A 17,772-nucleotide genomic window follows, 5' to 3' on the forward strand; every position below is an offset into this window, starting at 1 on the left:
GGTCCTGGTCCTGGTCCTGGTTCTGGTCCTGGTCCTGGTCCTGGTCCTGGTCCTGGTTCTGGTCCTGCTCCTGGTCCTGGTCCTGGTCCTGGTCCTGGTCCTGGTTCTGGTCCTGCTCCTGGTCCTGGTCCTGCTCCTGGTCCTGGTTCTGGTCCTGGTTCTGGTCCTGGTCCTGGTCCTGGTCCTGGTCCTGGTCCTGGTCCTGGCCCTGGTTCTGGTCCTGGTTCTGGTCCTGGTCCTGGTCCTGGTTCTGGTCCTGGTTCTGGTCCTGGTCCTGGTCCTGGTCCTGGTTCTGGTTCTGGTCCTGGTTCTGGTTCTGGTCCTGGTCCTGGTCCTGGTCCTGGTCCTGGTTCTGATCCTGGTCCTGGTCCTGGTCCTGGTCCTGGTTCTGGTTCTGGTCCTGGTTCTGATCCTGGTCCTGGTCCTGGTCCTGGTTCTGGTCCTGGTCCTGGTTCTGGTTCTGGTCCTGGTCCTGGTCCTGGTTCTGGTCCTGGTCCTGGTTCTGGTTCTGGTCCTGGTTCTGGTTCTGGTCCTGGTCCTGGTCCTGGTTCTGGTTCCTAATTCAGGTCCTGGTCCTTGTCCTGGTCCTGGTCCTGGTCCTGGTCCTGGTCCTGGTTCTGGTCCTGGTCCTGGTCCTGGTCCTGGTCCTGGTTCTGGTCCTGGTCCTGGTCCTGGTCCTGGTCCTGGTTCTGGTCCTGGTCCTGGTTCTGGTTCTGGTCCTGGTCCTGGTCCTGGTTCTGGTCCTGGTCCTGGTTCTGGTCCTGGTTCTGGTCCTGGTCCTGGTCCTGGTTCTGGTTCTGGTCCTGGTCCTGGTCCTGGTTCTGGTCCTGGTTCCAGCTGGTCCTGGTCCTGGTCCTGGTCCTGGTTCTGGTCCTGGTTCCAGCTGGTCCTGGTCCTGGTCCTGGTCCTGGTTCCTGGTCCTGGTTCTGGTCCTGGTCCTGGTCCTGGTTCTGGTTCTGGTCCTGGTTCTGGTCCTGGTTCCAGCTGGTCCTGGTCCTGGTCCTGGTCCTGGTCCTGGTCCTGGTTCTGGTCCTGGTCCTGGTCCTGGTCCTGGTTCTGGTCCTGGTCCTGGTCCTGGTCCTGGTTCTGGTCCTGGTCCTGGTCCTGGTCCTGGTCCTGGTTCTGGTTCTGGTCCTGGTCCTGGTTCTGGTTCTGGTCCTGGTCCTGGTCCTGGTTCTGGTCCTGGTCCTGGTTCTGGTCCTGGTTCTGGTCCTGGTTCTGGTCCTGGTTCTGGTCCTGGTCCTGGTCCTGGTTCTGGTCCTGGTCCTGGTCCTGGTTCTGGTCCTGGTTCCAGCTGGTCCTGGTCCTGGTCCTGGTCCTGGTTCTGGTCCTGGTTCCAGCTGGTCCTGGTCCTGGTCCTGGTCCTGGTTCCTGGTCCTGGTCCTGGTTCCAGCTGGTCCTGGTCCTGGTCCTGGTCCTGGTCCTGGTCCTGGTTCTGGTCCTGGTTCCAGCTGGTCCTGGTCCTGGTCCTGGTCCTGGTTCCTGGTCCTGGTTCCAGCTGGTCCTGGTCCTGGTCCTGGTCCTGGTCCTGGTTCCTGGTCCTGGTCCTGGTCCTGGTCCTGGTCCTGGTCCTGGTCCTGGTCCTGGTCCTGGTCCTGGTCCTGGTTCTGGTCCTGGTCCTGGTCCTGGTCCTGGTCCTGGTCCTGGTCCTGGTCCTGGTCCTGGTCCTGGTCCTGGTCTCCGTGGTCACCTCCCTCATAGGTGAAGCCGCAGCAGCAACGAGCATCAGGCTGAGCAGCAGAAACAGGATGGAAGGTCTGGGGTCGACTGATGCCTCATTCATGTTCAGGGGTTCAGTCGCCACTCGGCTAAAGGTGCAGTTCACGTATTACAGAACGGTCTCTGACCTGGAGGAGTTTTGCTGCGTTCATAACAACTCGGAGGTCGGTATTCCCAACTCGGAAATTTCCGACTCCGGACATCATTGCGTTCACGCTGCAGGAACTCGGAAGAAAAGAAACATGGATACCTGAAGGAAGTTTGGCGTATTATTGTGGCTCATCGCTGAATACGAGAAATAAATGCAGCAGTAAATGATGTTTATTTTGGAGGAGAGGAGACGCTGCAGATGAGTGCACACATAATGTTACAGCCTCGATAACAGTTTAACGTTATTTCCAGACTGCAATTTCACACCATACAACAATCACAGCTTAATATAAACGTATTTCATATCGGCTACTGCAATAATACACAAAAATATGCATTAAAACCTCAACAAATAACTTTAAAATGTCTAAATTTTAACCGTTTAAGACGAGGGCCGCCATGTTTTGATGTTGTCGTGACGTCAAGTCGGAAAGTCGGAGCTCTGATATGATACCCGAGTTCCCGACCTGTAATTTCCGAGTTCGACGCCGTTCAATTCTTTTATTTTTACAGCTCGGAGCTCGTTTTTTTCCGACTTCCGAGTTGTCTTAAACGCAGCATTAGTGTGTGTGTGTGTGTGTGTGTGTGGTGTTTTATGTTGTGTAGTCGACCAGTCTCTGCTCCTCAGTCTCTGAAACACTGAATGTTTGTTCATGTTGCTGCTGTTGATCTGTATGTGGCTGATTTGATGCTTCTGCTTTTATGGAGGTGAAGTATTTGATGAATTAAAGGGAAAGTTAAAGGTCAAAGGTCTCTCTTCTCTCCTCCCCCTCTCGCTTCCTCCCTCCCCCCTTCTCTCTCTCTCTCTCCTCTTCCCTCCTCCCCTCTCTCTCCTTTCTCTTTCTCTTCCTCCCTCCCTCTAAGTCTCTCCCTGTCTCCCCCTCTCTCTACGCTCTCTTTCTCCCCTTTCTCTCTCTCTCCTCCCCCACTTCCTCTATCCTCTCCCTCTTTCTCTCTGCCCCCTCCCCCTAATTCTCTCCCCCTCCCTCCCTCTTCTCTCCCTCTTTCTCTCTCCTCTCCCTCTTTCTCTCTGTCCCCTCCCTCCCTCCCTCCCTCTTCTCTCTCCCTCTCTCCCCTTCCCTTCCCCTCTCTCTCCCCCTCTATCTTCCTCCCTCCCTCTAAGTCTCTCCCTGTCTCCCCCTCTCTCCCTTTCCCCCCTTTCTTTCTCTCTCTCTCCTCCCCCCTCTTCCTCTCTCTTTCCCCTCTTCCCTCTCTCTCTCCTCTCCTCCCCCTCCCTCACTCTCTCTATCCTCTTTCTCTCTGCCCCCTCCCCCTAAGTCTCTCCCCCTCCATCTCTCTCTCTCCTCTCCCTCTTTCTCTCTGTCCCCTCCCTCCCTCTTCTCTCTCCCTCTCTCCCCATCCCTCCTCCTCTCTCTCTCCTCTTCCTCTTTCTCTCTGCCCTTCCTCCCCTCCCTCCCCCTCACTTCTCTCTCCCCCTCTATCTTCCTCCCTCTCCCTAGGTCTCTCCCTGTCTCCCCCCTCTCTCTTCCCCCCTTCTCTCTCTCTCTCCTCACCCCTCTTCCTCTCTCTCCTCCCTCCCTCCCTCTCTCTCTCCCTCCTCTTTCCTCTCTCTCTCCTCTCCTCTTCTTCCCCTCCCTCACTCTCTCTATCCTCTTCCTCTCTGCCCCCTCTAAGTCTCTCTCTCTCTCCTCCCCCTCTTCCTCTCTCTTCTCTCTCTATCCTCTCCTTCTTTCTCTGCTTCCATCCCTCTGTCTCTCCTTTTCTCCCCTCTCACTTCCCCTCCCTCTCTCTATGCTCTCTTTCTCCCCCCTCCTCTCTCTCTCCTCCCCCTCTTCCTCTTCCTCTCTCTTCTCTCTTCTCTCTCCTTCCTTTACTGTAGTGAAGTTGTATTTTGATGATGTTTTATTGTCCAATCCCGTCCCATCGTTTGTAGCTCATTAACAGCGTCACATGTAAACGACACTAAAAACCATTAAACATTAATTATCTAGATCTAATAACTCTGAGACCAGATTGACACAGTGAAGTCAGTGATGTGTAAAAAGCTGCTGTAACTCTGATCGACCACCAGGTGTCGCTGTGTTCACATGTCTGAAGCTTCGTCAGGTTTTGTGAATGAGTTTGTGTCCTGGTTTAATAACTCATGACTCTTCAGGCTGCGTTCAAGGAAACCGGTTTTTCTCAGACTCCAGTGAAGTGGATCTTCTCCTCCGTCTGTTTCAGTGCACGTTGGTGACGGTGAGGACGACTCACGTCACGTTCAGGTGAGTCAGGAGATCTGACGCTGCTCGTCTCCTGACGTCGGATCAGACCGAGGCTTCATGTGTGTGTGTGTGTGTGTGTGTGTGTGTTCTTGTTCTTACTACGTTGTGAGGACCGGAGAGAGTTTTTCACCAGAGTGAGGACATTTTTGAGAAGTGAGGACTTTTTTTTGGCCTCACAAAGACAGCAATACAAGAGTGTGTGTTTCTAGTTCTGGTTCTTTCTGGTTCAGGTTTAGTTCTCTGTCCTGATCTTCAGACTGTAGATGTTCCCTCTCCTCCCTCGCCGACACCGACAGGACAGAATAATAAAAAAAAATCTTTATATCCATGTTAAGTTCTGAAGTTGTTAAAAGATTTGATGTGGTGAAAGTGAAAAAAAGAGAGAAATGAACTATTACATGTTTTATTTTAACTTTTCTACTGATGCTGATGTGGTTGGTGTAGAAGAGTGATGATGTTGTGCTATGAAGGGAGTTGTCCTCAGGGTGGCAGCAGAGGCTGGTTAGACTGGTTGACCTCTTGACCTGTCTGCATGTCGGCCATATTGAAACGTGTTCCAGGAAACAAACCTACAACGAAGCTCCTGAGTCCGTTTTTCTAGAATATCGTAATATAACGATTCTTACAGTTCAGTCTCTACCTCCTCCTGCTCCTCCTCCTCCTCCTCCTCCTCATCCTCCTCCTGCTCCTCCTCCTACTCCTCAATGTCCTCCTCCTCCTCCTGCTCCTCCTCCTCTTCTTCCTCCTCCTCCTCCTCTTCTTCCTCCTCCTGCTCCTCCTCCTCTTCCTCCTTCTCCTCCTCCTCTTCCTCCTCTCTCTCCTCCTCCTACTACTCGTCCTCCTTCTCCTCTTCCTCCTCCTCCTCCTCTTCCTCCTCCTACTCCTCCTCCTCCTCTTCCTCCTCCTACTCCTCCTCCTCCTCCTCCTCCTGCTCCTCCTCCTCTTCCTCCTCCTGCTCCTCCTCCTCTTCCTCCTCCTCCTGCTTCTCCTCCTCCTCCTCCCACTCCTCCTCCTCTTCTTCTTCCTCCTCCTTCTCCTGCTCCTCCTCCTCGTCCTCCTGCTCCTCCTCTTCTTCTTCCTCTTCCTCCCCCTCCTCCTCCTCTTCCTCCTTCTCCTCCTCTTGCTCGTCCTCCTCCTCTTCCTCCTCCTCCTCATCTTCCTCCTGCTCCTCCTCCTCCTCATCTTCCTCCTGCTCCTCTTTCTCCTGCTCCTCCTCCTCCTCCTCTTTACCTTCCACCTCCTCCTTTTCCTCCTCCTCTTCCTGCTCCTCCTGCTCCTCCTCTTCTTTCCTCCTCTTCTTCTTCCTCTTCCTCCCCCTCCTCCTCCTCATCCTCCTTCTCCTCCTCCTCCTCTTGCTCGTCCTCCTCCTCTTCTTCCTCCTCCTCTCCTCTTCCTCCTCCTCCTCCTCTTCCTGCTCCTCTTCCTCTTCCTCCTCCTCTTCCTCCTCTTCCTCATCTTCCTCTTCCTCTTCCTCTTCCTCCTCTCTCCTCCTCCTCCTCCTCTTTCAGGTCCAGCTCCCCATCACACACACCGATCAGGTTCGATTCCCCGGTGCCGCCGCCGGGTGAAGCCATGGTCGCTCACATGTGTCGGTGCAGAGCCAGAGGTCCGTCACCAAAACACCTCCGCCCCCACAGACAGGACAGGAGGGAGTGAATGTCTTAAAAATAAAATACAACCACACGACTGCACACATGCCTTAGAGATATAATGTATGAAAATGTTTCAGGTGTTAAAATACACTTTTAAATGCAAGACGGTGGTTAAAATAATGTAAAGTTATGTTTTTACACGTCTGTGAACGAGGAAGAGAAAGGTTCCAACCGGAAACAACTTCTTTTTTTTTTTTTTCCAATGAGCTTTGTTGAAAACATTGTACATACAAATGGATGTACAGAGAACAGGGTTGTACCAGTCTATGGGTTGTACATACGATCAAACATGAAACATCAGACAGGTGCTCCAATATGTATCAATAAACCAGGGGTCGCGTTAACCGGATATTTTCCGTCATTGACCGTTTTTTTAAAACGGTGACGGAAAAAATTTGAGGCCATCCGTCATTTTGACAGACTGCAATTCACAGCCATGGCTGTCTGGCCATGTGCATTTGTTTACAATGAAGCCGGCGGATAATCAATACATGGAGCGGTGGATAACGATATAAAACATATACAATGTCTCAAAGTCACTATGGTGAGAATTAGATTAAAAAAAAAAAAAAAAAAACTCACAGCTGGCTGGTGCGCTCAGTAGAAAACGCTGTAGTACCTCCTCTAGGCCTGTGTGGAGCGTGTGTGGCGCTGTTAGTGCTGCCACACAGAAACACTAACAACAGAGAAGAAGACAGAAAGCTTCCCCGCAGTATTCAAACTCCTTCAAGTGGATTAAATGTTGACTGGGAGTCGTGTCAGTGCAAATATGACGGTCGATAATGATTTAACGGGCGAGATTTAGCTGCAGTGTCCGAGGGGCCGACAGTAGTCAGCTGTTAAGTTACGTAGCCGTAGCAACACAGCGGTGCGTCTCGGTACAGGTAGAGCGGTGGGGGCAGGACATCACCGTTTCACACACTCGCCGCGCACAACTCTTCTAAAGGTAACGCTAAGCCTTCTTTTAATGTATTTTGCCCGCCGTGGCATTGTTTATAACACTTAAAGCTGAGTGGGTTTTGTCCTGTCTGAATTTGTGCTGCATCTGGCTGTGTGGTCTATAGCTTCAGTTGTTTCAGTGATGCGCAGTGGCTGCGTGCGTGCGTGCGTGCGTAAAAGAGAAATGAGAGGCACAGAGAGAGAGAGAGAGAGAGAGCTAACGCCAGTGCACTATGCGGTGGTGCCTATGTGAAAACGTGCTCCTTTGGATGTTTTGGTATAACACATGGGTTAGCATGTTGATTGTTGACAGAAAACTGATGTCATCATCAGGTATTTACATTGTATTTAGATGTTGAGTGGCAGAAAGTGACCCCCGCATTCAGTGATGACCCATAGATGTGCTCTGACGCAGACTCTGCTTCGGAGCATACTCTGTTCAATTTGTTTGGACTTGATATGAATTAAACATGAATTAAAATTGAATGCTATTGAATATGGCATTATTATCTTTTTTTTTTTTTTTAATTAAAGTGACCGGTAAAAATAGATTATGACGGAATTTTTATGACCCCGTCAGTCAAAATGACCGGCGACGAAAAAGTCTAGCGCAACCTCTGCAATAAACATAAATAATAAATACATCAAAATAAAATCTGGTTGTTTTAAGCAATATTAGAAAACATAAAATCATGGAAAAAATAACATAGGCTATGTTATGGTAGCCTATAGAAGAAAAGGAAAAAAAAGGGAAATAGAATGTGTAAGCTTTATTCTACTTCTTTATTCTTTGAAAAATCTCTCATAAATATCTATGGATGTGATGCTTTGTTTAGTGTCAATTAGTGTAAGGGATTTCATGTACTCTTTGAACTCATGCAAGAAACTTCTGAAGTTGGGGGAGGTTTTGGAGTGTTTACATGTATGTATGTGACATTTGCCCTACAAAATGAACAAGTTTATAATAAAGGTGATGTCCTTTTCTTCGGACCGGAAACTTCACGAACAGAATAATAATAAACAATGACATCATTTCTGTTTCACTTGTGATTTTATTTTTTATTTTTTCAAAACTTTGTTTCACATTAAAAAAACTGTTTTTCATAATAAAATGCAATCTATAAAGCATATCTATATTATACGCCAGGGGGAATTTACAAGTTTACAAAAAAATGTTCAAGTTTTCACATATATTGAAAGTCTTAATCACTTTCTGGTTGCTTGAAAATTTGATGGAGGTTATGTATTGCTTGAGCTCACCAGTAAAATATGTTTTTTTTTTTTTTAAATGAACTTACATTTGTGAATATGAAATTTTACCATTAAAATAATAAGGTTGATAATAAAAGTTATGTTGGCTTTTTCCTTGTTTTTTTTTTCAGGTCAGGGAGCCCAAACAGTAGTACATTCCTCCAAAACAAAATAAAATCACCATCAACATTGATAGCAACAAAATTACAAATACCACTACATAGTTTTAACCTCTTGTTCGACAACACATTCACTGCAAAACCATGAAAAAAAACATCCTTTTATTGTAATTTGCGAAAATAAACACTTTCATTTTGAAATGTAACTGAGCCTGACACCTAAATAATATTTATCTTTTCATGTTGTTGTTCTGTATGACTACATGTTGAGTCTTGAAAGAGCAAATATTGACAAAAAAAGAAGAAAAAAACGTACAGGAAATAATGTACATATGTGTGTTAAGTTATAAAATAAAGGCTAGGGTTTCTTTTGTAAATCATACTTATCAATAATACTAAATAGTTTAATTAAAGCAGATATCAGTGGAATGTTTTTGTTAATATAAGTCCTAAATAGTCCTATTTTCCGTCAGCAATCACTTACATGAAGTATTTCAGCCTAAACACGAGTCTCTCCGTCACTCTGCTCTGCTGTAACCCGAGGAGAAAATTTTCCTTGTGGGATACAAGTGTTATCCAATGAGGGGAGAGAACGGCATGAAGGGCTGTGTGTGCAGCCAAGGGATGCGCGTGAATGTGGTGACGTAGCACGAGGACCAATTGATGCCTGACAAGGGCGGGGGCTGCTAACTCATGGTGCGTTCAAGGAAACTCGTACTTTGTGTTTTTCCTTCCTGTGAAGTCATACCAGTTCGATCTGGTACGAGTTCACGGGTCGGAAGTTACGAGTGGCCGTTATAGGGAACTTTCACAGACAACAGGACGGTAAAAACACGAGCTACGGGTTACCTGGAACGCTACCAAGTCGTAGTTGTGACTTGAAGCTGTAACTTACGGTTTCAAAAGCCTGCCTTGAACACAGCATTAGCCGAAACGGCCGTGCCACTGATATCTGCTTTAAATGGCATCTTTCTGTTTAATAAGACTGAGGGCGAAAAGAAGAAATTTGTTATGAAACATGTATTTTGGTCTTTTGCTGTGTTTTGTTGTGCACGACAAGTGGATGTGGCAGTAGGCTACTAACAGTAACACAGTAAAAGTATTTAGTTAGGAGTTAGTGGAGTAAAAGTACTTCCTGTACTTGAGTGACAGGTGAAGCTCATTGTTCCTGTTTGACTCAACACCTTTACCTGTGACTGGATCACTGATGATTGACACATTGAAGCTGCTGCAGCGTTTTCTGAGTCTGTGATGTCATAGATGATGTCATACGTGATGATGTCACATCCTGACAGGTTCACCTGCTGCACTTTACACTTTATTTCACTCCCACAGTCTCATCAGCTGTGGAAACAGCTACAGATCAGACTCACTGCAGAGTCTCCAGTCGAAAGTCTGGACTCTTCACAAGATCACGAAGCTGCTGCAGAGCTGAAGAGCTCAGGTTGTTGTCTCCTCCTCTCAGCTCCAGGTGTCTCAGGTGGGAGGGGTTGGACTTCAGAGCTGAGACCAGAGAAGAACAGCTGATGTCTGACAACCTGCAGCCCCACAATCTGAATAAAGAATAAAAGAAGAAGATGAAATGAAGATCACACACACACACACACACACACACACACACACACACACACACACACACACACACACACACACACACACACACACAGCTGCAGTGATCAGATCATTGATTATTGATCAGACTGAGTGAAATGAGCTGAAAGTGAAGAGTCATTGTCAGTGTGAGAGAAGAACAAGTGAAAACATGAGACAACAACTATTTCAAACGTCCTTCATTCATGACATCAAAGTCAATGATTCAAGTTCTGAGTGAAGATCAATCAGGTTCAGTTGTGGATCAAAGATCTAAGATCTACAACAGTAACAGTCAGTGAACTGACCTCAGAGTCTCCAGTCTACAGTCTGGACTCTCCAGAAAACCACTCAGATGCTTCACTCCTGAATCCTGCAGCTTGTTTCTGCACAGGTCCAGGTGTCTCAGGTGGGAGGGGTTGGACTTCAGAGCTGAGACCAGAGAAGAACAGCTGATCTCTGACAAACTGCAGCTCTCCAATCTGAATAAAGAATAAAAGCAGTGAGTTGAGGACAAAGCTCCTTGTTGACAGCGTTCAGTGTCTCATCATCTGTTCAGAGCTGAAGAAGCTTCAGAAAGAACAAGTTTAGAAAATCAAAGTCCAACAGCTGAAGCAACAGGAAGCAGGTTAAACAGTCACATAGAGAGAAAACAGCTCATTAATATTCATGAGAAGCTGCTGCTGCTTCAACACAGACGCAGTGACTCCGCCTCTTCACCTGTCAGCTCCACCTGTGGCTCCATCCAGACAAACTCATGTTGTGCAGCCACATTGATCAGAGATTTACTGACCATGCTCAAGACAACACACATGTGAGGCTGAACTCTGTTACCATGACAACTAACGTGTAGAAACACATGTTGAATGAAGCTCAGAGACAGAAAAACCTGAAACACACATCTGCTTATTATGGGATGTTGTCTTTGAATGTTTGACTATAAACATCACAGAGCCTCAGGAAAGAGGTGGAGCCAGCAGCTATTGATTATAGATCAGTTATTGTCTGATACATCACATGTGTTTCTGTAGTGGAGGTGAAACATGAAGAGAAACAGAGACTGGACTAAAAACCAGTGTGGTGCAATCAGGGCTTTGATTTATTCACTTCATCTAAAGTTGGATTCTTTTGGACTTTCAGATAACTTTACTACAAGTTCAATGTGTCAGAATGTGGTGATTTTCATGGTCTAATAAAAGCCAGTAAACAGAGCTAGCTTCTGTCCAGGCAGCAGCTGCACAAACCACTCAGCCATGTGTAGTATTACAGAGCAAAGGCCCAGAGCTGCTCTGCCTCTTCTGTCAGTACGGTGTGTATGTGGCTGTTTGCACATGTGCAGTAAGTTCCCACAGAGAGTTCACATGGAGGTGAAGAGGCACAACGCTACGCTGCCTCTTAACTTAACTGCACCACGTCTGAGCTGCACTTCTGTTCACGTTGCCTTGGTGAATGGTCAACACACAGACGTGTCCCCTGGCTTTTTAGCCTCCAGCAGTTTAGCAGCTAATTCAACTGCAGTGATGCTCCACTGGAGAGGTGAACACCTTAATGAGCTTTCATCTGAAGAACAACAGCAGCTTTTATCTGACGGGAGACCAACGCCTGAGCTACGGTGGCTAACAGTTAGCAAGTTTTAACCTCCTGTCTCTCTGACATACACACACACACACACACACACACACCTGCAGTGATCAGATCATTGATTATTGATCAGACTGAGTGAAATGAGCTGAAAGTGAAGAGTCATTGTCAGTGTGAGAGAAGAACAAGTGGAAACATGAGACAACAACTATTTCAAACGTCCTTCATTCATGACATCAAAGTCAATGATTCAAGTTCTGAGTGAAGATCAATCAGGTTCAGTTGTGGATCAAAGATCTAAGATCTACAACAGTAACAGTCAGTGAACTGACCTCAGAGTCTCCAGTCTACAGTCTGGACTCTCCAGAAAACCACTCAGATGCTTCACTCCTGAATCCTGCAGCTTGTTGTCACTCAGGTTCAGTTCTCTCAGGTGGGAGGGGTTGGACTTCAGAGCTGAGGCCAGAGAAGAACAGCTGATCTCTGACAAACTGCACCACTCCAATCTGAATAAAGAATAAAAGCAGTGAGTTGAGGACAAAGCTCCTTGTTGACAGCGTTCAGTGTCTCATCATCTGTTCAGAGCTGAAGAAGCTTCAGAAAGAACAAGTTTAGAAAATCAAAGTCCAACAGCTGAAGCAACAGGAAGCAGGTTAAACAGTCACATAGAGAGAAAACAGCTCATTAATATTCATGAGAAGCTGCTGCTGCTTCAACACAGACGCAGTGACTCCGCCTCTTCACCTGTCAGCTCCACCTGTGGCTCCATCCAGACAAACTCATGTTGTGCAGCCACATTGATCAGAGATTTACTGACCATGCTCTAGACAACACACATGTGAGGCTGAACTCTGTTACCATGACAACTAACGTGTAGAAACACATGCTGAATGAAGCTCAGAGACAGAAAAACCTGAAACCTGCTTATTATGGGATGTTGTCTTTGAATGTTTCACTGTAAACATCACAGAGCCTCAGGAAAGAGGTGGAGCCAGCAGCTATTGATTATAGATCAGTTATTGTCTGATACATCACATGTGTTTCTGTAGTGGAGGTGAAACATGAAGAGAAACAGAGACTGGACTAAAAACCAGTGAGGTGCAGTCAGGGCTTTGATTTATTCACTTCATCTAAAGTTGGATTCTTTTGGACTTTCAGATAACTTTACTACAAGTTCAATGTGTCAGAATGTGGTGATTTTCATGGTCTAATAAAAGCCAGTAAACAGAGCTAGCTTCTGTCCAGGCAGCAGCTGCACAAACCACTCAGCCATGTGTAGTATTACAGAGCAAAGGCCCAGAGCTGCTCTGCCTCTTCTGTCAGTACGGTGTGTATGTGGCTGTTTGCACATGTGCAGTAAGTTCCCACAGAGAGTTCACATGGAGGTGAAGAGGCACAACGCTACGCTGCCTCTTAACTTAACTGCTCCATGTCTGAGCTGCACTTCTGTTCACGTTGCCTTGGTGAATGGTCAACACACAGACGTGTCCCCTGGCTTTTTAGCCTCCAGCAGTTTAGCAGCTAATTCAACTGCAGTGATGCTCCACTGGAGAGGTGAACACCTTAATGAGCTTTCATCTGAAGAGCAGCTTTTATCTGACGGGAGACCAACACCTGAGCTACGGTGGCTAACAGTTAGCAAGTTTTAACCTACTCTCTCTCTGACTATCTTAGATACACACACACACACACACACACACAGCCCAGGTTGTGTGTCTTCTCTGTTGTAAACCTTGTAATAATAGCTTGTTGTGTACAGTTAACATCCTTGTTGCTCAGATCACTGAAGTCAAGCCAGCCCACACGTTGTTTTAAGGTGCGCGCATATACGGCACATTATGGCAAGAGCGAGAAAGTGCCCGTAAAATGAAAGCAACGCCCCCGAAACGTCTGATGTTGCATTTCAAAATAAGAGCCGGCCTTTCAAAATAAAAGCCTTTAACACTGCATTTGTGTACATTTACAGTATTATTTTAAGAAAAACTGCTAGTTATTACTGTACCATTCCACTTCAGACTGATTGTACTCGACCTGAAGATGATACCCAGAAAAAATCAGACCAACCTGATGTGGAATTTCAGAATAAAAGCCCTCTGAACTTGCATATTTTTGTGTACATTTACAGTATCATTAAAAAAAAAACTGCTAGTTATTACTGTACCATTCCACTTCAGACTGATAGTACTCGACCTCAGGATGACACCCAGAAAAAATCAGACCAATCTGATGTGGATTTTCAGAATAAAAGCCCTCTGAACTTTGATAATTTGAAGTATTTTGTGTACATTTACAGTATCATTTGTTAAAAACTGCTAGTTATTACTGTACCATTCCACTTCAGACTGATAGTACACGACCTGAAGATGATACCCAGAAAAAATCAGACCGAGGCTGTGTCCGAAATCACCCCCTACTCACTATATAGTGCACTATATAGTGACCACGCCATTTTGTAGTGGTGTCCGAATGTTTAGTGATTATTAATGTTCACTATATAGTGCACTGAATCTATCCCACAATTCACCGCGAAATGTAGTGAACATCCGATGGTCACTAACCGGAGCAAGATATCCCATCATGCATTGCGGTCACGGATCGACGCCGTTAACACACCGGCCCAGAACGACCGGTGTAGCTACCAAATAAATGCAGTAGTGACCGGTGTAGCTACCAAATAAATGAAGTAGTGACCGGTGTAGCTACCAAATAAATGCAGTAGTGCAGCAGCCTCTCAATAAATGTGTCCAGGCTGCCAGAGTTGTCCGGTCGCGGCTTCCACAGACTCCCACAACAAACGTCGGAGCAAATTTCCTACAAGTGTTATAAACTGACCACAGACTCTGGATAGCGATGCTAATTTCTGTTAGCCCGTCTATGGTGTTTTACATTAACGTTAGCATTAAGCTAGCGGACATTATGCTTAGTTGTGACACTGGCTGTGTGTGTTTTGAATGTTGTTTCAAACTATGTGGGTTTGATTGAACATCTTTGATGCTTAAATATATATATATTCGCTTAATATATTGCTTTACTCCTCTACACCGGCCGTTGCCATGGTTGTATCCATGGTACCTGCACCAGCTGTTACAATCGCTGTCGGAACGTTTTAATTACGCGACGTAATACGTCATTAACTGTGCGGCGGAGTACTGTCCGAAAGTGTTTTTTTATTTGACCAGTGAGTCCACTATATAGTCCACTATATTGAATTCACTATATAGGGAGTAGGGAGGAGGGAATGAGTGAGTGATTTCGGACACAACCCAATCTGATGTGGAATTTCAGAATAAAAGCCCTCTGAACTTTAATATTTTGGTGTACATTTACAGTATAATTAAAAAAAAACTACTAGGTATTACTGTACTATTCCACTTCAGACTGATAGTACTCGACCTGAAGATGACACCCAGAAAAAATCAGACCAATCTGATGTGGAATTTCAGAATAAAAGCCCTCTGAACTTGCATATTTTGAAGTATTTTGTGTACATTTACAGTATCATTTTTTAAAAACTGCTAGTTATTACTGTACCATTCCACTTCAGACTGAAAGTACTCGACCTGAAGATGACACCCAGAAAAAATCAGACCAATCTGATGTGGAATTTCAGAATAAAAGCCCTCTGAACTTGCATATTTTGAAGTATTTTGTGTACATTTACAGTATCATTTTTTTAAAATGCTGCTTATTACTGTACCATTCCACTTCAGACTGATAGTACTCGACCTCAGGATGACACCCAGAAAAAATCAGACCAATCTGATGTGGAATTTCAGAATAAAAGCCCTCTGAACTTTAATATTTTGAAATATTTTGTGTACATTTACAGTATAATTTAAAAAAAATGCTAGTTATTTCTGTACCATTCCACTTCAGACTGATAGTACTCGACCTCAGGATGACACCCAGAAAAAATCAGACCAATCTGATGTGGAATTTCACAATAAAAGCCCTCTGAACTTTGATATTTTTGTGTACATTTACAGTACCATTTAAAAAAAAAAAAAAAAAACTGCTAGTTATTACTGTACCATTCAACTTCAGATTGATAGTACTCGACCTCAGGATGACACCCAGAAAAAATCAGGGCGATCTGATGTGGAATTTAAATGATACTGTAAATGTACACAAATCACTTAAAAATATTAAAGTTCAGAGGGCTTTTATTCTGAAATTCCACATCAGATTGGTCTGATTTTTGCTGGGTATCATCTTCAGGTCGAGTACTATCAGTCTGAAGTGGAATGGTACAGTAATAACTAGTAGTTTTTAAAAAATTATACTGTAAATATACACAAAAATATCAAAGTTCAGAGGGCTTTTATTCTGAAATTCCACATCAGATTGGTCTGATTTTTTCTGGGTATCATCTTCAGGTCGTGTACTATCAGTCTGAAGTGGAATGGTACAGTAATAATAACTAGCAGTTTTTAAAAATGTATACTGTAAATGTACACAAAATATTTTAAAATATTAAAGTTTAGAGGGCTTTTATTCTGAAATTCCACATCAGATTGCTCTGATTTTTTCTGGGTATCATCTTCAGGTCGTGTACTATCAGTCTGAAGTGGAATGGTACAGTAATAACTAGCAGTTTTCTTTTAATGATACTGTAAATGTACACAAATACTTCAAAATATCAAAGTTCAGAGGGCTTTTATTCTGAATTTCCACATCAGATTGGTCTGATTTTTTCTGGATGTCATCTTCAGGTCGAGTACTATCAGTCTGAAGTGGAATGGTACAGTAATAACTAGCAGGTTTTTTTAATTAATGCAGTGTTCAAGGCTTTTATTTTGAAAGGCCGGCTTTTATTTTGAAATGCCACATCAGACGTTTCGGGGTCATTGCTTTTTTCATTTTACGGGCACTTTCTCGCTCTTGCGGTAATGTGCCGTATATCCGCGCACCTTAAAACAACGTGTGGGCTGGCTTGACTTCAGTCTCAGGTCTGAGTGTGGATTGTGTTAAAGGTTTGTTGTGTGATGTGAGCGGTGCTCCAACATGTGATCCTGTTATTGATCCGAGTTGTGTGTTAATAACAGCTGATGTCAGGACGGCATGGATTGTGGGGAAAAGGTGTTGCACATGTTTAAGACTTGGATCTGTGTGAACCATTGTGCATGAATGTGTTTGTTGTGAGGTTGTTGTGTGATGAGCTGTCTGAGGTGCCGACCCCCCACAGCCCTGGTCTTGGTCTGTGAGCGCCTGCCTACCCTGTCCTACAGCCTCAGTGTGGATCAGTAGAATATCAGCCTCATGTCTGCAGCTCAGTATCAACACAACTTTCACATCACATTCATCTGAGCACAGAAATAAAACAGAGTCTGACCTCAGAGTCTCCAGTCTACAGTCTGGACTCTCCAGAAAACCACTCAGACCCTTCACTCCTGAATCCTGCAGCTTGTTGTAGTTCAGGTCCAGTTCTCTCAGGTGGGAGGGGTTGGACTTCAGAGCTGAGACCAGAGAAGAACAGCTGATCTCTGACAAACTGCAGCGCTCCAATCTGAATGAAGAATAAAAGAAGATGATGAAATGATTGATGATTGATCAGATGTGTCCTGATCAATGATCAGTGTGTAAATGAGTAGAGGGACTTTGTCCTTGTGTTGTTGTGGATCATCATCATGTGGCCTTCTACACACATCATCCACATGTCAGCACAGATTCATCAGCTGCTGCTGACCTCAGATCAGCCTGTCAATATACAATCAATATCTGATCAATACCTGTTGGACTAAACACTGACTACAACTCTCTGATTCAGGACTGAACTGGATCAAAGACACACACACACACACACACACACACACACACACACACACACACACACACACACACACACAGCTGCAGTGATCAGATAATTGATTATTGATCAGACTGAGTGAAATGAGCTGAAAGTGAAGAGTCATTGTCAGTGTGAGAGAAGAACAAGTGGAAACATGAGACAACAACTACAACACACACACACACACACACACACACACACACACACACACAGCAGCTTCTCCTGCCTCAGATCTACATCACATCTGCTCAGCTTCAGCTACAGTGGTGATCCAGCTGTTCTGTTAGCAGCTTCATCTGAGAGCAGCTCATCATCATCATCATCATCACCACCACCACACTGACCTCTGAGTGACCTCTGACCCTTCACCTTCTACCAGCTGCAGTAACATGGAGTCACAATCAGTCGCTGCTTCAAACTGAACTTCACACATTTGAACTGAACACAGACAAAAGTCCAACAGGTCCAGTCAGTGAACTCACCTCAGAGTCTCCAGTCGACAGTTTGGACTCTCCAGTCCAGCACACACAACCTTCACTGATGAATCACTCAGGATGTTTCTACTCATGATGTTCCCGCTGTCTTTGTTACTCAGGTCCAGTTCTGTCAGGTGGGAGGGGTTGGACTTCAGAGCTGAGGCCACGACTTCACAGTGACTCTCTGAGATTCCACAATGAACAAGTCTGTGAAGAGAGAAAATACCAAATGTGTCAGAATCAAATGTGTCAGGTGGAGGCGGAGCTACGAACTAAGAGATG

The 17,772-nt window shown here is 45.4% G+C and overlaps 1 protein-coding gene across 1 annotated transcript in view; it reads right to left on the reverse strand.

Moving 5' to 3' along the window:
* LOC146986534 (uncharacterized) overlaps window positions 1-17,772 on the reverse strand; it is a 1,046,957-nt gene that overhangs the window by 464,702 nt on the left and 564,483 nt on the right. Inside the window, exons 14-15 of the mRNA XM_085780502.1 lie at window positions 16,559-16,732; window positions 11,559-11,732 (exon numbers count right to left, since the gene is read on the reverse strand). Coding sequence (XP_085636628.1) covers window positions 11,559-11,732; window positions 16,559-16,732 — 348 coding nt within the window. The remainder of the gene's footprint in view (window positions 1-11,558; window positions 11,733-16,558; window positions 16,733-17,772) is intronic.

Source organism: Trachurus japonicus, chromosome 6, assembly GCF_045865225.1.
Source record: "Trachurus japonicus isolate A0001 chromosome 6, Traja_1.0".
Taxonomy (NCBI): Eukaryota; Metazoa; Chordata; class Actinopteri; order Carangiformes; family Carangidae; genus Trachurus; species Trachurus japonicus.